The sequence below is a fragment of the Megalobrama amblycephala genome, linkage group LG18 (assembly GCF_018812025.1).
Source record: "Megalobrama amblycephala isolate DHTTF-2021 linkage group LG18, ASM1881202v1, whole genome shotgun sequence".
NCBI lineage: Eukaryota > Metazoa > Chordata > Actinopteri > Cypriniformes > Xenocyprididae > Megalobrama > Megalobrama amblycephala.
Genome location: NC_063061.1, coordinates 32,374,051 through 32,394,824, shown reverse-complemented (window position 1 = coordinate 32,394,824; position 20,774 = coordinate 32,374,051). Strand labels below are relative to the sequence as shown.

Genomic DNA, 20,774 nt, shown 5'->3' with positions numbered 1-20,774 from the left:
TCCACAGACTATACCTTACATTAGTACTGAAATTGGCATCACTGTCAGTTTATTTGCCAGATGAGCTCATGGCTGTCGTTAAAGAATTGCATAAGTATATTAATAATACAGCTGATGTCGGTGGTGATGTGTACAATATCTCGACCTGTGATGTGTAATGTGTTGCATCACATCTGCTGTCACTTCAGTAGTGTTTTCTCTTTTTTTTTTATAACATAAAACTCATTCGCTAATTTTGAGGCACCTGCACTTTTTTTGGGGGGTTCCATGACACTCAGTCACTAAAAGCTTTAAATGGCATTAAAAACACGTCCTGGGCGATGGATCCAACAGCCAGGCTGACCTGAGGCAAACTTTGCACTTTGAGTCGTCTGATGCATCAATCTCTGCTCCTTCAACCTTTGACTCTCGCCGTGTGAAAATTAAATCAACCTCGAAGTCTAAACGAATGTTAGTTCATCATGATGTCCTCCAGTTTATGGTGAGTTTACGATGAAATCAGGGGCTGCCGCTCATCCACAGTGCTCTGAAAAACACAAAGGCTTTAATATACTGCAAAGGCAGTGTATGTTGTCTTTATGGAGAAATGCAATTCCAGAATGCATTGCAATAAGGCAATGGATGGATCTAATTAAAACTGGACAATTTTACCCAGTATTTGTGTATTTTTTGTGCTTATTAGAATATCACACTGTTATGCCGGGTTCACACTACACGATATCAGCCTGATTTTGGCACAATCTGTTTGTTAGGTACTGTAAAATTTAATTTCAAGTACTTTTCAAGCACTACTTTTTGGGTTTTCACAGACTACAATCAGAGATCTAACTTATCAAACTTGTCTTTATTATCTTTTAAATTCTAAAAAAAAAATAAAATAAATAAAAAATAATGGCACAAATAAAGTGCAGCACATATCTGCAACTTCAAGTATTGGAACATTAATCAAGCCCTAGAATTTTCAGTGCATAGAAGAGCAAATAGAAAGAAGGCATAAACTTCTTTGATTCTTATTAAAAGATGTAATAACAGAAGAAAATTCCATTTGTAAAATGAAAAGCATTTCATTGCAACTAATTGCAAATGATATTGCAATGACTTGTTTGCACTAAAAATATTTTTTTTTTTTTTTTACTCAAATTACAGATATAAGGTAAAAAATAATATTTTGTATCGTAATGTTTGCATACTTGGTATTGAGAAAGGTTTCTGGGGTTTATCAACGACTTCAGAGCAGGTTACATAGTTATGCTAGTAAGAGACTGACTTTAAGAGTTAGTAGACCATTCATTAAAAAAACGCTGATTCATTCTGCAAGGTTGTAAACAAGGAAGTTATTTTAACTCTGAACAACACCTTATAAGGTGTAGCCAACAAGCAAAGAGTGAATCTAAATCTGACGCTTCGCTTCATACAGATCAATCCATTGACCAGTGCTGTCAGTCATGGGAAAGGATACTATGACAAAGATATCGCTTTCCTCAAATGTTTTTTTTTTTTCCCATTAATATATGATTGACCTGAAAAATGAAAGCTGTATCATATACTTGGAAATAAATGAACAATATCACAGTCATAACCATGCGAAATGGCTCAGACATATCGGACGGGCAGCAGTGTTAATTTAGCGTGAAATGATTGCTATAAAAATTAAACACTAATTTCATACATTGTCTTTCAATAATTCAAACACTTTAAGTACCTTTTCATAAATATGGCTGTTTTCAAGGGTTTCCCGGGACTTAAAGGATTAGTTCACTTCTGAATTAAAATTTCTTGATAATTTACTCACCTCCATGTCATCCAAGATGTTCATGTCTTTCTTTCTTCAGTCGAAAAGAAATGAAGGTTTTTGATGAAAATGTTCCAGGATTTTTTTCTCCATATAGTGGACTTCAATGGGGTTTCAGAAAATGAGATGGAGTTTTTCGCCCTACCGCGGTACTTCCACCTACATCACACGTGACCTTTCAAACGTGATTACGTAATGCGTGGCGGATTGCAGAGCAGTGCAAGACGAGCATTTGTGGTTAAAAAGTATATAATTTTTATTTTTTTTAGAAAATGGCCGATGGTTTCTCTAGATTAGACTCTTATTCCTCATCTGGGATCATGTAGAGCTCTTTGAAGCTGCACTGAAACTGACATTTGGACCTTCAACCCGTTGAACCCCAGTGAAGTCCACTATACATGGGTTTCAAAGACGTCACTTCCGCTATGCCCGCCGCCATATTTGTGACCGGTCACAGCTGCGCGCCCTGTTTAAGTCTATAGTGACAGCAGCTACAACTACCAGAGGAAGGCCAACAAAATGCTCTCAGAAGGTTCACAACAAGTTTACAATATATCTGGGATATGTGGTGCTGTTAGCCGTTAACAGTCGTCAGAACTACAAATTTATTTGATTTATTTGAAAATATTGTGAATTCTAGTTGCTGTGTTTCGGCGTTTTGTTACAGGATGAACAAATTCACGACACCAGCTGACTACATTACTTAGTTCAAGTACATGCGTGCATGATTTTGTGCAAATATAAGTTGTAATTTTATGTATATCTTGTATAAATATATATGAATTACCCTATATAGGATGTGTCCCGTTGAGTTAATTAACCTTCTAGCAAAGCGCTTCAGTTTACGGGTGTTCATTCAGCGCGCGCAGCTCAAATAATACTGTTATCAAAATGAGATGATTTGAGGAAAAAAATCTGTTATTGTTCATGATCCTTATTATTAATCAAACTATGTGTTGATGAAAATAATACTAGAACAATATAAGAGCTAGTTATTAAAAATAATGCATTAATTTTCTAAAAGAAATATTAAAGTTTTAATATTACTGTGTAGTAACGTTAAACATTTTAATGACTTAATCACTGCTGTTTGAGCTGCGCACACTGAAGCTGAAGAGAATAAAAAACCCATAAAGTGAAAGTTAATTAACTCAACGGAACACATCCTATATAAAATAATCCAGATATTAATACAAAATAAAAATATTACAACTAGTATTTGCACAAAATCACGCACAGATGAACTTGAAGTAACGTCAGTGAAACTCCGAAACACAGCAAATAAGCCCAAATAATTCACAACGTTATTTTACAAGTATATACGATTATAATATCATGTATAAGAAGAAAACAGTCCCAGCAGTTATTAATGTTGTGCATTGCTGTTTGGCTGCCAGTGGTGTGGTCCCTTCTGAATGAAGCCAATAATTCTGCCGATCTAACTCCTTTGGGATCAAATAAATTTGTAGTTCTGACGACTGTTGAAACGGCTAACAGCGCCACATATCCAAGATATATTATAAACTTGTTGTGAACCTTCTGAGAGCGTTTCGTTGGCCTTCCTCTGGTAGTTGTAGCTGCTGTCACCATAGACTTAACTGCCCGCTCGACCAAATGGTTGAGCACATTTTGAGTCACTATATTTCACTGAGAGGAGTACCTAACTTAACTCAAGCTGATTGAGCCATCTCTACCATCTGGTTGAAGTATGTTATGCCAAAAAAATCCACTAGATGTCAGAGTGTCAATCAACAGCACTTGTCACAACACTTCCTCAAACATGGATGTCAGAAACAAAGAAATCACTCCTGCCATGTGAACTGTTCTTGGTGAAAATTTGCAAGGTAAGCAAATTTTTTTTGACATATTACACTGTAAGAGCCCTAACTTTACAATATTATGTTACTTGGTGTCATTAAAACACTTTAGTATGTTTCAAATAATTTTTCAAAAACATGCTCAACCAAACGGTTGATTTGTCACTTAAAGGTAAATGCAGAAAAGCTAAGGTAATGTTTTCAGATCATCCATTTCTGCAGTCAGAATGGACTATTTGCTGAGAAATATAAACTTCTGATCATTATTAGCTATGAATATGACAGCTATTGTTATTTCTTCATGAATATGCTGACATAATTTCTTAAATATGTATTTTTTTGTCACTTTTGCATATTTTTTGATGTAAATATAATGAATTCATTGAATTAATGTGTGGAAATCATAATTATCAGAGGCAATTACTTCTTAAATGATATGCTGGTGAACTAACATTACTAAAATTGTAAGAGATTGTTATTTATTTGTTTGTTGTTGCTTTTTTTACAGTTACTAGATGGATGTCAACAGTTTCTATGGTACAAGAAGGTGCACTCTTCAGGCCCTTGCCCCAGAAAACCCCCTAGATTCTGATGCTGAGCTCAGTGATGATGATGACCCAATAGAGGATCCAAATTATCACCCTGTCTGAGAAGAGAAATGTTCATATGTCTAAAAAAAAAAAAGAAAAATCCTGTTGCACTACCATACTTGATGGCGTTTCTTGAATCATAAAAGCCTAAAATGCCATTATATTACTATCTTTTGCTATTTTGTTTTTTAGTTTTTGAATGCAGAAAGAATGTAATGTCTTTAGTTTTGTTACTTTTAGTTATTTATGTTATTTATTTTTGTTTATTGTTAAAAAAAACAAGAAAACATGTAATTTTCTGTCATAAAATGAAAATCTGAAATATTTTATAGAATATTTCAATAAATAAACAAGATTCAATATATAAAACTATTTTATTTTGATTATGTTTTAAATAAATTAGTATTATAGTTCATATTTTCTGAATTTCATAGTATGTGTATGAATTTTTTTATTTTACCTTTAAGTGCCATCTCAACCATTTGGTAGAGGCCGATATTTTAAAAATTATGGGATGTAGTGAAAAAAAATACAGTGAGTGTGATAACTAGTGACATAATGAGATAAAAAATGCAAACAAAAAATTTTTCAAATGCTTTTTTCTTGGTGGGGCAGTTAAAGGGTTAACAGGACGCGCAGCTGTGACCGGTCACAAATATGGCGGCGATAGGATACAGTGACGTCACATGAAACCCATGTATATGGAGAAAAATCCTGGAATGTTTTCCTCAAAAATCTTAACGTATCTTAAAATCATAAACTCTTTTTTTCGACTGAAGAAAGAAAGACATGAACATCTTGGATGACATGGGGGTGAGTAAATTATCAGGAAATTTGAATTCTGAAGTGAACTAATCCTTTAAATTCACCTACAAACCCTGTCATAGTGATTTGTAAACAACAATGGGCGAGAATTGATTGTTTAATCTCATATAGTGTCATAATGGACTAGAATGTTTTTTTTTTTTCCGGCCCTCCACAATTTGTGACATTGACCAATTGGAGCACAGAAGCTGTTCCATACACAGCTTATTTCAGGTAATAATTTTAGTATTGCAACTTATTTCAGTTACACTAAAAATAATTTGGCATAGAAACACTCAGACTTTTCACTCAAAAATTGCTAGTAAGTTTCAAAAACAGTTACAAAGATTTTCTTGTAAAACCTACTCCAATATTTATTTATTTATTTTATTGCAGCTTTATTTCAATGACAGTGTTAGTAAACAATGACAACACAGGAAGTGACACCACAGATGTATCAGTAATGCGAGCGCCTCACCTCTGGCACCTGCTGTCGGCACACGAGCACGATGAAGATCACGCCCAGTAAGATGCCTACACTGATCACTATGAAGGGGATGTTGACGATCACGTTAGCCTCAGTAACCACCACTTGCAGCTTCTTGGCAGATTCCTCATCAATAACCACGCTCTGGAAAACAGGATGACAGCGTTTAGTAGATAAGAAGAGACAGACACTTTCATATTTCCTGCTTTGTTGCTCTGCGCTACATCCTGTCTGATATATGAGCTCATTAAAACTCAAAAATAACTTCAATAAGTTCATATCTCCATCGACAGTATTGAGTTTAGGCCTGTTGCGATTTCTGATTAAACATCTGAACATTTGACGTAACCGCAATAATTATGTAGATTTAATTTCGATCACATTTTGCCGTCAAAATTAGGAAAAGTTAAGCGCTTAAAGAAATGCCATCAAATGCACAATATCGTGTTTCCTTTTATCGGTGTGGAAGGAGAAGCAGGAGAGTCATAATATGTTATATTATATTGTATATAAAACAGACAAAATGGTTTATATCTTTCATTTTAAACTCATGTGAGTTTAAGTAATGAGTCAAGTTGGTCAATCAAATCAAACTGATGCAACCTTGAATCTCTGTGTCTCCTTTACTCTTCCATGGCTTGTGTCATTCAAAAGTAAATATTAAGTAAATATTTTGCATCATGTCTGGACGTTCTGTCCATCACACCTTTCACCTTGTCCTAATTTTGCATCTCAACAAAGCAACAGTGAGGAAAACATCTCTAAATGTCTGGCCTGAGCGCCCGGTTCTCCTGGGAACTGAAGCCGATTCTTCCAGCTTCAGTTTTGATGCACAAACAAGAGTTCAAAGCACAGATAAACTGAGATAAGCATCCAGGAAGAGTTCTTCTTCTGAAGCTCTGAAGTGCTTGATAATCCGTCTGGAGTGTTAAAATCATCCAGCGGGACGGACTCAGATCCTCAAGTCGAAAAATCGGATTTAACATGTAAACAACCTCAACATCCTAAAAAAGTCTTGTGGAAAGATATTGATGGTGATTTTGTAAAACTTTACCTCATTAAGGTACATCACTGGAAACACCAGCGTCCGGATTTTCCCAGTTTCACTGCAAACCAAATGAAGAACATATGATTTTGGTAATTAAGAGTGTGTGAAGATGTTTAGACACATTAATATAGAGATCTGAGATGCATGACAGACACATGTCAGCGTTACTATCGTTCACTAAACCTATTGAAAACATTTCTGTCATCTGAAATAAAGATGAAATAAAATAAAATATAAATATTAGTTGAAAAAACTTAAACTAAATGAAAATTAGAAAATGAAATAAGCGGCAAAATCAATAACTGGAAATAAATAAAAACTAAAACTGAAATAAATTAAATGAAATAAATTTGACAACTCGTTAACTTTATTCAATACTAGGTTTGTGAGTTGAATTAGATTGAAAAAGACTGTAAATGTAAAATTAAAATAAATAATTTTAAAATAAAAGCCATCAAAATAAAACTCATTGAAATTAAATGATATGTAAAAAAAAAATTAAATAAAAAACATCAAAATAAAACACTTACTAAAATTAATTAAATCATAAAAAATGTAAAAATTTATAAAAATAAAAAATCATTTAAAAATAAAAAACATCAAAATAAGACACTTATAAAAATTAATTAAATCATAAAAGTGCAAAATAAAATAAATATTATTTTTTTAAATAAAATCCACCAAAATTAAACACTAAATATTAATCAAATCATAAAAATGTATAAAACAATTTTACAAAATAAAATCCATCAAAATCAATTAAACCTAGATATAAGATATAAAAGTTAATTCAAAATATTAATGAACACCAGCAATGTTTCCATTAAAAGTTGTGACTTTAACTTGTGAGCGAAATTGGAATATCACATAAAACATTTGTGAATAAAGCAGCCATCCCATGTGTTCAAGAGAACAAAATCATCACTTCCTGCGAAATTGGTGCAAAATATCAGTAATAAAAACGTAAGTTGTGAACACAATCGTGTGAAACGCCTCGGGAGGGAATTAAACCAAATCATTCTGATGACATTTCAGAACCACCAAAACAACATCTGAGATGCTGCGATGCGATTGGTCTGCTGGTTAGTCCAGTTATCCAATCACATCCTCTGATAAGGCAAAGTCACGTGAGTTTTTGAGAGATTTATTCAGTACATCGTAGTTTATGTGAGTGTATTCTTATCAGATAAAAAAAGATCCGCCTCAAGTTTTTTCTGCACATCTTGACATTTCCATCCACCATTTTTTATCCCAAAATACATATAAAAACAGGCGGATGGAAACAAGGCTCCCTCCAAGAAAGCCCTCTGAGATGAACTTTATCAGATCGGCGGGACAGCGGGAAGTCAGTTCATGTCCACGTGTCAGGCTGATAATTATAGACGAGCAGAGATGTTTTCCGTTCACACGCTCATGAGGACGATTTATCTGCTAGGCTCTCAGATATATCGCATTTCAAAACCACGCCAACAAGCTGTCGGGAGAGTGGGAAATCTTTCTTCGGTCACGTCATCGGACCCCCAAACAGACTCTGAAAGTGATCCGCTCGCTCTGTAACACTATTCATGTCCTAAAATAACTCTGATCGGCTTTAACGAGCAGCTGTCAATCATTACAGCTGGAGTGACCTACTTCAGGTCAGGGTTCATGAGAGGCTTATGTAATGTATGAGGTTTACTGGAGCTCATGTAACCCTACAAACATGCATTACTCAATCAATCAAAAGTAGTTCTGGAGCTAAAAAATTCCCTCTGAGCTCAGTTTTACATTGATCAAACATGTTGCATTTGATTGGAAACAGCAAAAGTGTGTCAATCAAATTAAAGAGCCCTTTTATGCTATGTTAAAGAAGTTTCATACATCAGAGGTCAAAAAAATGCTTTAATTTTCTCATAATGTCCATCACACATCAGCTCATTTCTCAGAGAGTCTGAAACAATTTGTTCGAAGATTCGGTCTCTCTAAACCCCGCCTTTCTGAGAGCTGCTCTGCTCTGATTGGCCAGACGACTCAGTCTGTTGTGATTGGTCAGAAACCAAATGCTCATTATCATATCTGAATCTCAGCTCTTGATTCACAGTGATATGAACAGTAACGATGGCATCGGTTTTACCGGATCAATCTCATCGAAGTGGAAAACAGCGTCTTCTCGACATGAACAACACCAGCCAAACTCTTCCAGTCTCAGATACAACTACAGTTATTGAGGGCGGGGCAAAGAGATGCTGTTCAGCCAATGAAGACCATAGGCGGCCATTATGCAAATTAGTTACAAACATACATAGATTCAGCAGAAGGTGAGACTGGAAATACTGATTCATTTCAGGCAGTTCAGAATCTAATATTTATTTTTGGAGACACCCCATTTAACAGCATTTTACACTCAAAAACAGTTTTATTACAGCTATTGGGGCCGTTTAACGCATTTTTTTCCCCCAGCACTTCAGATATTATTTTTAATGTGATGACCACAAACATTACTTGTTCATCCTTCTGAGAATGTCCTCATTGTAAACCCGAACGTTTCAAAATGTAGGAAATTCAACATTTGATAGAAAACACTTATTTAAAATTAAAAAAGCCAATAATTACCACTTTAACCAGCAGGTGGCGGCAAAGTAGCATTTATTTGCGCATATATCAGCCATTTCCTCTAATCGTTTTTCACTTCGTTTTTGATTAAATATTAAACATTATAAAATAACTAGGTTTAAAAAACATTTGGTCAATGTGAAGTATGAAATACTCAAATCTCATGAAAAACAATAACTTTTCTTGTGAATGAATGACACAGAAAGCGAGCGCCGCGCTCTCTTTATAATCACAGCAGCTGTCAGTCAGTGCAGCGCAAGATCAATGATTTCGGCACACTTGTGAAAACACACATTTTATTTAATCTAACTAAAGTGCACAATAAATACTTAATTTTTGAAGCTTTTTTTCACATAAAAGTGTGAAAACTGATGGTCGAATTGAATTTAGCTGAGGACTAATAATGAGGTACATCTTTATTTATTTATTTTTTATGCCGTCTTACGTTTGATTAATTAAATTAATGCTATGCCTGACTATTAAAGTGACTATATTCTAAACTAAGTATTACACTACTGATGCTCAACACACCAGCAAATGACATCTCACCGAAACTTCAATGGAAAAGAATATGAAACATAAAACCGGGTCACTGTAAGTATTTTATCTTTGTAACTTTTCCTTAGAAGTTTCTATTTGTTTACCACTTGAATTTGGTTTGTTTGTCCTCGTCCTCACCTGAACGCTGGGATCTGATGCAGGTAGACGTTCACCTGAACACGCTTCGCTCCCCGAAGCAAGAGTCCCGTGAGCTGAGAACACAAACACACACCAAATCAACATGAGATTCCCTCAAACAACCAATAAATCGCTATTCGACAACTCCTTCACATTATTCAATACAAGGCTTGTGAATTTATGAAGAGGTAATCAGATTGTAATAGACTGTAAATGTAAAATTTAAATGAATAAATTATTTTAAAATAAAAGACATTAAATAAAACAATCCAAAAATATTTAAGATTAAAATAAAAATAAAACCAAAATAAAATACATTCAATTTTTAAATTAAAATAGAAAATAAAACACTAACTAAAAATGTATTAAATCATAAAAATGTATAAAACAAATAAATCATTTTAAATAAAAACCATTAAACTAAAACACTTACTTAAAATGAATTAAATCATAAGAGTGTTTATTAAAACAAATAGATTATTTTAAAATAAGAACTACCAAAATAAAACACTTTTAAAAATGTATTATATCATAAAAAGTGTTTAAAACAAATAAATGATTGTAAAACACTTTTAAAAATGTATTAAATCATGAAAATGCATAATTAAAACTAATTATTTTAAAATAAAAAATATTTTACAAAATAAAATGCTTACTAAAAATGAATTAAATCATAAATGTATAAGTAAAACAAATAAATAATTTAAAATTAAACACCATCAAAATAATCATAATACACTAAAAATTAATTAAATCACAACAATGTACAATAAAAATAAATAATAATAATAATAATAATCATTATTATTATTAATAAAAAAAAAAACATACTTATAAAATATTAAAATATATTCATATCTTTTTTAGTTTGTTTTGACCAACATTAACCAACATCAAAGAACCATAATCATGTGAATATGTTGTTGAATTATTGAAATATTTAAGTTTGGGAATCCCTGCTCTAGACAATGACAAGAGAAAAAAAAAAGTCAGCCAAGGTCATCAAGACAAACACGTATTTTCTTTAGGTTATCGTGAACTGATGGATCGTTCACAAGATCAGGAGCTTTAAAGAACGTATGGATTCTGATGGTCAGCAGTTTGATCTCATGATGATGAACATATCACGACACACATCTGCGACCCACTTAAAAACATTTCACCCACACTGGGGAGGAAGATGCTACCATCACACGTGTGCCGTGTGCAAAAGGCATGATGAGTACTGATATGACACTGCATGACACGCACCTGCATTAACACAAACCGGAGCCTAACCTCTATCCTCAAGTGAAGAGCGAATACAACAACAGAAAATATGGTAATGATTCTTTACCACAGCTGTTTACCACATTCTTTATCACAGCTCTGATACTGTTACTGTACCATGGTACTGCCAGATAATATAGGGTTGAATCTGTTCCAAGTGAACCTACACAAACACCATAAAACACACCTACAGCAAACTTTATCCTGTTGATCCGTGTCGATCCCAATCCTGCAGCACGAGCGCTTATAAAACTAAACTCCCACAGCACACAAACCAACCAAACCTCCCACCTGTTTAATGACTAACTACCTGTCGGGAAGTGGGATGCCACTGGACTAACTGGGAAATCAGATAACCTCATGCAAACATGATCAGTTTATCAGTGAGTGACTCAGACAGAAGAGTAACATGTTTGTTTGTTCTGTCAGTAACTCATAAATTCACAGATACTGTTATTCATTCATTCATACATTCATTCACTCATTCACTCACTCGCTCTGGATCTGAGGCACTGCTATCATGTCAAAACGTGAGTTTAATGATGAAAGAGAGTCTGTACTTTAACACAGAGGCCTGAAGCCTGAGTGTGGTGCGCTGACGCCCTCTTATGGCAGTGCAGATATATGAACACTAATAAAGGCATCTATGTATTTTCATGTTAAGAAATCGTGTCTGAGAAAAATATGATGTATGATATTGTTAAGACAACTAATTTAATTATTTCTGAGTAAATAATTGACTTTTAGACTGTCATTGTTCTAAAGCGAACTGATAAAAAATTGTCTGGAAAATGGAAATATTACCTGGGAAAAGTGATTGTGTATTTAAATGATTATTTTTCCAATTTCATCCATCCATCCATCCATCCATCCATCCATCCATCCATTTCATCACCCACCCACCCACCCATCTATCCATCCATCATTTACAGTATCCATCCATCCATATTCATCCACCAACCCATCCATCCATCATCCATACACCTATCCATCTATCATCCATCCATTCATCCATCAATCCATCCATCCATCCATTCATCCAATCCATCCATCCATCTATCCATCCATCCAACAACCCACCCACCTATCATCCATCCATCCATACATACATCATTTATCCATCATCCATCCATCTTCATCCACCAACCCATCAATCAATCCATCAAGCCATCATCAATCCACCCACCCATCCATCCATCCATCCATCCATCATCTATACACCCATCCATCTATCATCCATCCATTCATCCAATCAATCATCATCCATCTACATCATTTATCATCATTCATCATTTATTGTTTACATCGTTTACCATTTATTGTTTACACGTTTACATCATTTACCTATCATCCATCATTTACATCATTTATTGGGATCATACATCATTTATCCATCATCCATCAACATCCAATCCATCCATCCATCCACAGGAAAATCCACAGAACCATCCTTCCATCCATTCTTCTGGCTGGATCCATCCATCCATATTCAGAACGCAGCAGCACGTCCACCAACCCATCACGCCTCTCTTCATCACTGGCTATCCACAAATTCGACCGACCGACCCACCCACCCACCCATCCACCAGAAACCTCCTCATCCATCCAGAGAGGCACGAAATCCATCCATCCTGTCCCTTGCTGGTGGATCCATCCATCCACCCAAAACCCATCTCTTTCGTGACCTTAACATCTTAAAAAAAAAAAAAAAAAAAAAAAAAAAAAAACATTCCTTTCCTTTCACTTCCTCTATCCATTGTACATCCATCCATCCATCCATCCATCCTCGCTTGTTGTACCCATCCATAAAAGCCCCATGAATAAATGATAAATGTAAATTTATCCATCATCCACCATCCATCCACCCATCCATCCATCCATCCATCCATCCACCCACCCACCCATCATCCATCCATCCATCCATCCATCCATCCATCCATCCATCATCTACCCATCCATCTATCATCCATCCATCATCATCCATCCATCTATCTATCCATCCATCCATCCATCCATACCATCATCCATCCATCCAATCCATCCATCCACCCATCCTTCCATCCATCCATCCATCCATATTCATCCACCAACCCATACCCACCGACCGACCGATCCAATCATCCATCCACCCATCCATCCACATCCATCCATCCATCCATCCATCCACCCATCCATCCATCATCCATCCACATCCATCCACCATCATCCATCTCCATCATCCATCCATCCATACATCATTTATCCATCATCCACCAATCCATCCATCTTCATCCACCAACCCATCAATCGATCTATCAATCCACCGACCACCCATCCATCCATTTATCCAATCAATCCATCCATCTATCCAACAACCCACCCACCCATCATCCATCCATCCATACATCATTTATCCATCATCCACCAATCCATCCATCTTCATCCACCAACCCATCAATCGATCTATCAATCCACCGACCACCCATCCATCCATTTATCCAATCAATCCATCCATCTATCCAACAACCCACCCACCCATCATCCATCCATCCATACATACATCATTTATCCATCATCCATCCATCCATCCATCCACCCATCCTTCCATCCATTCATCCATCCATCCATATTCATCCACCAACCCATCAATCTATCCATCCATCCATCCATCCATTTATCCAATCAATCCATCCATCTATCCATCCAACAACCCACCCACCTGCCACCAAGTCATCCATCCATCCATACATCATTTATCCATCATCCATCTATCCATCCATCCATCCATCCATCCATCTATCATCCATCCATCATTTATCCATCATCCATCCAATCCATCCATCCATCCACCCATCCTTCCATCCATTCATCCATCCATCCATATTCATCCACCAACCCATCAATCAATCCATCAATCCACCGACCGACCCACCCATCCATCATCCATACACCCATCCATCCATCCATCCATCCATCTATCATCCATTCATCCATCCATCATCCACCAATCCATCCATCTTCATCCACCAACCCATCAATCAATCTATCAATCCACCGACCATCCATCCATCCATCCATCCATCCATTTATCCAATCAATCCATCCATCCATCCATCCTACAACCCACCCACCTATCATCCATCCATCCATACATCATTTATCCATCATCCATCCATCCATCCATATTCATCCACCAACCCATCAATCAATCCATCTATCATCCATCCATTCATCCATCAATCAATCCATCCATCTATCCATCCAACAACCCACCCATCCATCATTCATACACCCACCTATCATCCATCCATCCATCCATACATCATTTATCCATCATCCATCCATTGACCCATCCATCCATCAACCATCTATATCTATCCATCATCTATCTATCCATCCATATCCATCCATCTACGCATCCATCATCCATACACCCACCCACCCATCCATCTTTCATCCATCCATATGCATCCATCCATCCATCCATACACTTTTATTTCCCATATGTGAGCGTGCAGCAGGTTTGTATGTGACAGAGGTTTTCAGGGCGGCTAAACATACGTACCGGGTTGATGTCAATGACCGTCTCGTGCTCCTCCTTCTTGGGATTCATCCCGAAAACATCCTGGACAAACTTGTCATCTGCCTGGTAGAAGTGAGGTGAGGACATGATGATGGGCGCACCTGAGAGGAGACACACACACACACACACAGGCATCAGCGGGCCGTCTAGCGTCTGTTCTGTCACAAACAACATTCACACTGACCTTCTTTACACACACTGGCATTGAGGAGGCCGGAGCCGAGACAGTTACCGGCCGGCACACAGAAGCCTGCGTTGTCTGGGTTAATCGTAAGATTAGCGAAAACCTCGCTCGGGTGGAACAAAACGGAAACCAGGAACCCCTTGAACGCTCACGTCAGACTCGTACAGAGCATAAATTGACCTGTCAACACAAAAAACACACTGATACAGCTGAAGAGACGCATTTCATTTGCACTAGAACTGTTTTCCAATTCATTTGAGTCAAATAATCAAAGAGTCAGATGTGTTTCAGTTTGACCTACTTCTCAGATTTTTATTGGCTTTGTTTGTCACTATAATTACCCTGTAAACTTTAACATGGTTCCGGCTAAAGGATTGTTTCTGTTACTGTGATGTAACACATTTTTATGTTTAGTAATCACTTCTGTAAACTGCTGAATAGTTGTGCTTGTGATCAGCTGATTCTGATTCAAACCACATGAAGACCGACTCACATTTGACCTATATACATGACAGAGTAAAAATCACTTATTTAGGAAAAATGCTTGGTGACACAAAAACCTTTTCTGATGCAAAGACCTTTCAGATAAGCCAGTGTTCAGACCCAATATGATCAATACTGAATCAATAAGAGCATTTCTAAACAGCTCAGCAACTATTATTAATCGCTTCTAGAAAATTTGCAATAAAAAATACAATAATATAATTATTTTTATTCAAGATTTGGCAAATTAATATGAATATTAAATATTTTTATTAAGTTAATAATAAGCCAAATTAAATCTAAATTAAATAAATAAAGAAGCGTATATAATCATATATTAATATTCATCATATTATTATATTAACCATATATCATTTAAGATTATATCGACATACATCACATATTAATAGTCATGATATTATCATATACCCTACTGTTCAAATTTTTGGGGTTGGATCTTTTAATTTTTTCTCTTCTGCTCACCAAGGCTGCATTTAGTTAATCAAAAATACAGTAAAAATTATAAAATATTTTTACAATTTAAATAACTGTTTTCTATGTGAATATATTGTAAAGTGTAATTTATTCCTGAGATCAAAGCTGAATTTTCAGCATCATTACTCCAGTCTTCAGTGTCACATGATCCTTCAGAAATCATTCTAATATGATGATTTGCTGCTCAAGAAACATTTATGATTATTATCAATGTTGAAAACAGTTCATATTTTTTTGGAAGCCATGATACATTTTATTTTTCAGAATTCTTTGATGAATAAAGTGTTTGAGAATAAAGAGTTCAAACGATCAGCATTTATATAAAATAGAAATATTTGTAGCATTATAAATGTCTTATGTCTGATCAATTTAATGTGTCCTTATTGAATAAAATTAAATTAATTTCTCTAAAAAAAAATCTTTATGGATGCCAAACATTTGAACAGTAGTGTATGTTAATGCTAAATACTAACAGTATTTCACTGTAGAAATGTCGAAATCCTCACCTGCACAGATCAGAGGAGAATATATAAAGTTTCTCAGTTTTTGTGACGATCGGATGGAAAGACGCTCCGTCGGTGCCGTTGATCATGTTACACTCGTCTGAACTCCACCAGTTTAATGAACTGACAAACAGAGCAAATAATCCATAATTCAATCTTCTCTGAGCACATGCTGATTTTGCAGCTCGTTTGAAATCCATTCATGAATCTTCTGGAGATAAAACGAGTTTACCTCTGTCCGTTCCACTCGTCTATACGAGCAAAGTCCTGATAATTCTGCTTCCCCGTGAAAGAACACATAATCACCGTCATCTGTGCCGTTTTTCTGAAACATAATCAATGACATGAGAATGAAACCGTTAACAGATGAACTAAACACAGAAATGCAAATATCAAGTAGAGCTGCATTGATAACAGTCATTGACTGATACTGAAACTTCAATAGCTACATAATGCACAACATACACTAGTGTTCAAAAGTTTGGGGTCTGTGAGATTTTTTACTGTTTTTCAAAAAAAAAGTTCTCTGCTCACCAAGGCTGCATTTATTAAATTAAAAACACAATAAAATCAGCAAAATTGTGAAATATTATTACAATTTAAAACAGCTCTTTTCCATATGAATATATAGTAAAATATAATTTATATCCTGTGATCAATGCTGAATTTTCAGCATCATTACTCCAGTCTTCAGTATCACATGATCCTTCAGAAATCATTCTGATATGATGATTTGCTGCTAAACGATACCAGACGAGGAATAAGGGTCTTATCTAGAGAAACGATCAGTCATTAAGTAGAATTCGATTAAGCAGAACACGATTCGTTCCGTAAGTAGAATAGGGAAGGCGTAGGACACACAGCGTAAGCTTTTTGAATAATACGGAAAATGGAAGTACGTTCAAGGCGATAATTTGTGTTTATAAAGCATATACAGTTGTATTTTTTTTTTGAAAATGACCGATTATATAGAGTTATATACAGTTGCTGACTGATGCTCAAATTTCATGGTAGAGGTCTGATCACTTCAAGTAATAGTAATAGTGATGATCGACTCTAACCTTGTAGAAAAGTCCGAAGTAGATGTCCAGCAAAGGGTCAAAGACTTTGAGTTTTTTGAGCAGCGGGTCTTCGTAACCCCACAGCAGGTCACCGACCCTGAACGTCTTGAACACGCCAACGCTCAGGGATTTCATCAGGTCAGAGATGGGGCGACTGAAGATGCTATCTTTGAATTTCTCCATCACGGTCTGAAGTCAAAAACACACACATACACAGTGAGTCAGCTCATTTCAGACGCCATTTCTTTATGGAAAGTATAATTTTCTTACTGTTATTTTGATTTTGGGGTGAAATGTGACATGCTTTTTTACGAGATCTCTGTGGTTTTAGTATGTCAGATCATAATCTCACCACAGCGGGGATGTTGACCGTCCGAACGAGGTCGTCCTCAGAGCCGCGTGACATGTCAGGCTCAAACACGTATGTTTTTGGATTGACAGCCTGAACTCTGGTTCCGTTGTCCATAAATTTCACATCCTCTTTTGGTCGATACTCCCTGAAAGAGGAAATTCAAGTATTCAGATCTGGTTGTTATTGACCAAAGAAAACAGCAATGTCACGAAACTGAGCTACTTTTCAACAACACATCATGTGATTCAGATAAATAAATACTAAGATCTGAAGCCCTGAAGCTGTTGATACATGGGTGCCGCTGTTTTTTAGGAACAGTTTTTGATGTGTCATAAAACTTGTGGAGGAGAAACTGCAGCAAATCAGCATATTATTCTGAAGGATCATGTGACACTTAAGACTGGAGTAATGATGATGAAAATTCAGCTTTGATCACAGGAATAAATTACACTTTACTATATATTCACATAGAAAACAGATATTTAAATTGTAATAATATTTCACAATTTTTACTGTATTTTTGATCAAATAAATGCAGAATTGCTGAGCAGAAGAGACAGTCTATTGTATGTCACATGTCATGGCTCACCTGTACGTGTACGGGCCGATCTCTATGACAGAGGGTTTGTCTCCGTTCAGAACCTCTTCTGGATTGGTCAGATTAAAGAAGTAAAACTGCATGTAAACAGGCGGAGGCGGGTTTTGCCACACCGAAAACGCTTCTGTTCCATTTTCCAGAACTACTTGCTGTAAGGGAAAGTGAATTGTGGGTTAAAATGACCAGAGCTACTCATATTTTAGGAAGAGAAACCCATAAAACTACTTTAGTGCAAGAGACAATTTCTTAATATTATATATATATAATATACAATTCAAAGTGCACATTTATAAAAATGTGTGTAAAAAAAAAAAGATATTTTCTGGACATGGTATTATGTAATTTCTCTTCCTTAAGCATATGGCTTATGAATATGATATTAATTCGACACCATGGTATTATAGAATTAAATTTCATAGTAATAATGCTAGAAAAAATTTGGGATATAATAATATAATGTGAGAAGAAAATCATAATACTGCATAATAATAATAATAATAATATATTAATAATATAATATTATTAAACAATATACAATGATAATATAATAAATTACTATATTTTGTAATATTATGTGAGGAGAAAATTATAATACTACATAATAATAATAATAATAATAATAATATATTACATAATGTAATATTATTATACAATATACTATGATGTTATTATATAATAAATTACTTTATTTTGTAATATTATGTAAGAATATCATAATACTACTACTAATACTAATAAAATATATCATATCTTATATTATAATATATATTGCATAATATTATGTTTGATTTATACAATATAATATTATTATACAATATACTATGATATTATAACAAATTATTATTTATATATTATAAGATTTTATTCATAACATGTGTGGAGAAAATCATAATAAGAATATTCTGAAAAAATAATCCTAATACTAATATTACTAACATAACAAAACATTACATATTATATTACAATACATAATATATAATAATATAGTTGATAATCCATATATATGTATAACATATTATATTGCAATATATATTAGATAATAATATGTTTGATACACACACACAGACTATGGATTTATATATTTATATTTCATAATATAAATGTAATAATATTATTTAATACATTATATATATATATATATATATATATATATATATATATATATATATATATGATAAAATAAATATTAATAATAACATTTAATAATATCAAATATTATATTGTATTATTATTTATCTTCATAATATCATGTGAGGGGAAAATTATACTACTACTACTACTACTACTAATAATAATAATAATATTTGATTTATATATTATAATATTTTATATTATAATATAAACATATTATATAATATTGTTTTATTTATATAAAACATATCTCTACTATGTTTATTTTTGTCACAGTATCTATATGAAAAACGTGATATGAATGAAAAACACATGAACATATGAACACACACACACACACACACACACACACTCACTGACCTCCTTTATTCTGTTGTTTAAGAGCTTCAGAAAGACTTGCGACACAACCATCGCAATCCCGGCGATTAACAGCAGAATGCAGATCAACCCAGTACCCCAAACACAGCAGGACCGGACCCACATGATCAGCTCGGTTCGGACACAGAGGCACAAAGAGACAGAGCAGCTGGTCCGGACGGAGAGTGTTTACATGTGTCAGGAACTCAGCAGCACAGCGACAGCGAAACGCACACTGAGCGGAAAACAGCCGTTTCTAATGAGACACAGTCCGTGTGATCCTGCAGGGTGCGCTCGATGGCTCAATAAACCCGATCCTCACGACGATTTTTGCCTTATTTGAGATATCTGTCATCTGTAAAGTACAAACATTTAAAAATATTACTTCAAAAGATTATTATATGACATCTAAAAGAAAACACGGTATTTCAATCGCTACAAAAAAGACGTATAATATTTACGCTTCAACCGCTGTCCGGGTAGTGTCACGTGACCACAGACCGGTTTTAACGGTCATCACTATCGTAAATCCTGCAGTTTTTTTATATTTTATTTTTTTTTAAAAACATGTATGTACATTTATAACACTATACTTAGTATTATATTACCGTTGCATCAAATTACAAAAAAATAGTTAACGCTGAAAATGACATCTTTATCTTTTTTAAAGTTATGAAAACATTATTGTGGAGTTTTTCTTTTGCTATTTGTGCAAATGGAAACATAAAAAAATATATTTATAATTCATAAAATATATTACAAGTGAACTTTGACCAACTAGCGACAACGTCCATTTCGAGACACGTTTAATAACGTTTACCTTCCTTCCTGCTAATTCTATTTCTAGCGAGAAACGAAAGAACCGCCGCCCACTCGTGAATCAGGCATTTTTATAAAGTATTACTCCCTCAATATGAACTATCTAATGTTCACTCACTCATGAAAATAGTTTCGATTGACCTCCATATTAA

The 20,774-nt window shown here is 34.7% G+C and overlaps 1 protein-coding gene across 1 annotated transcript; it reads right to left on the bottom strand.

The window, feature by feature from the left end:
- Window positions 1–261: 261 nt before the first annotated feature.
- On the bottom strand, window positions 262–20,249 carry LOC125252427 (lysosome membrane protein 2-like). Its single transcript, XM_048165727.1, is given in 14 exon segments — window positions 262–526; window positions 5,482–5,634; window positions 6,545–6,596; window positions 9,809–9,882; window positions 14,622–14,740; window positions 14,824–14,935; window positions 14,937–15,003; window positions 16,308–16,427; window positions 16,537–16,595; window positions 16,597–16,629; window positions 17,366–17,554; window positions 17,718–17,862; window positions 18,307–18,464; window positions 19,807–20,249. Coding segments are annotated over 14 exon segments (1,443 nt in total). The 5' UTR covers window positions 19,930–20,249; the 3' UTR covers window positions 262–487.
- Window positions 20,250–20,774: the final 525 nt, after the last annotated feature.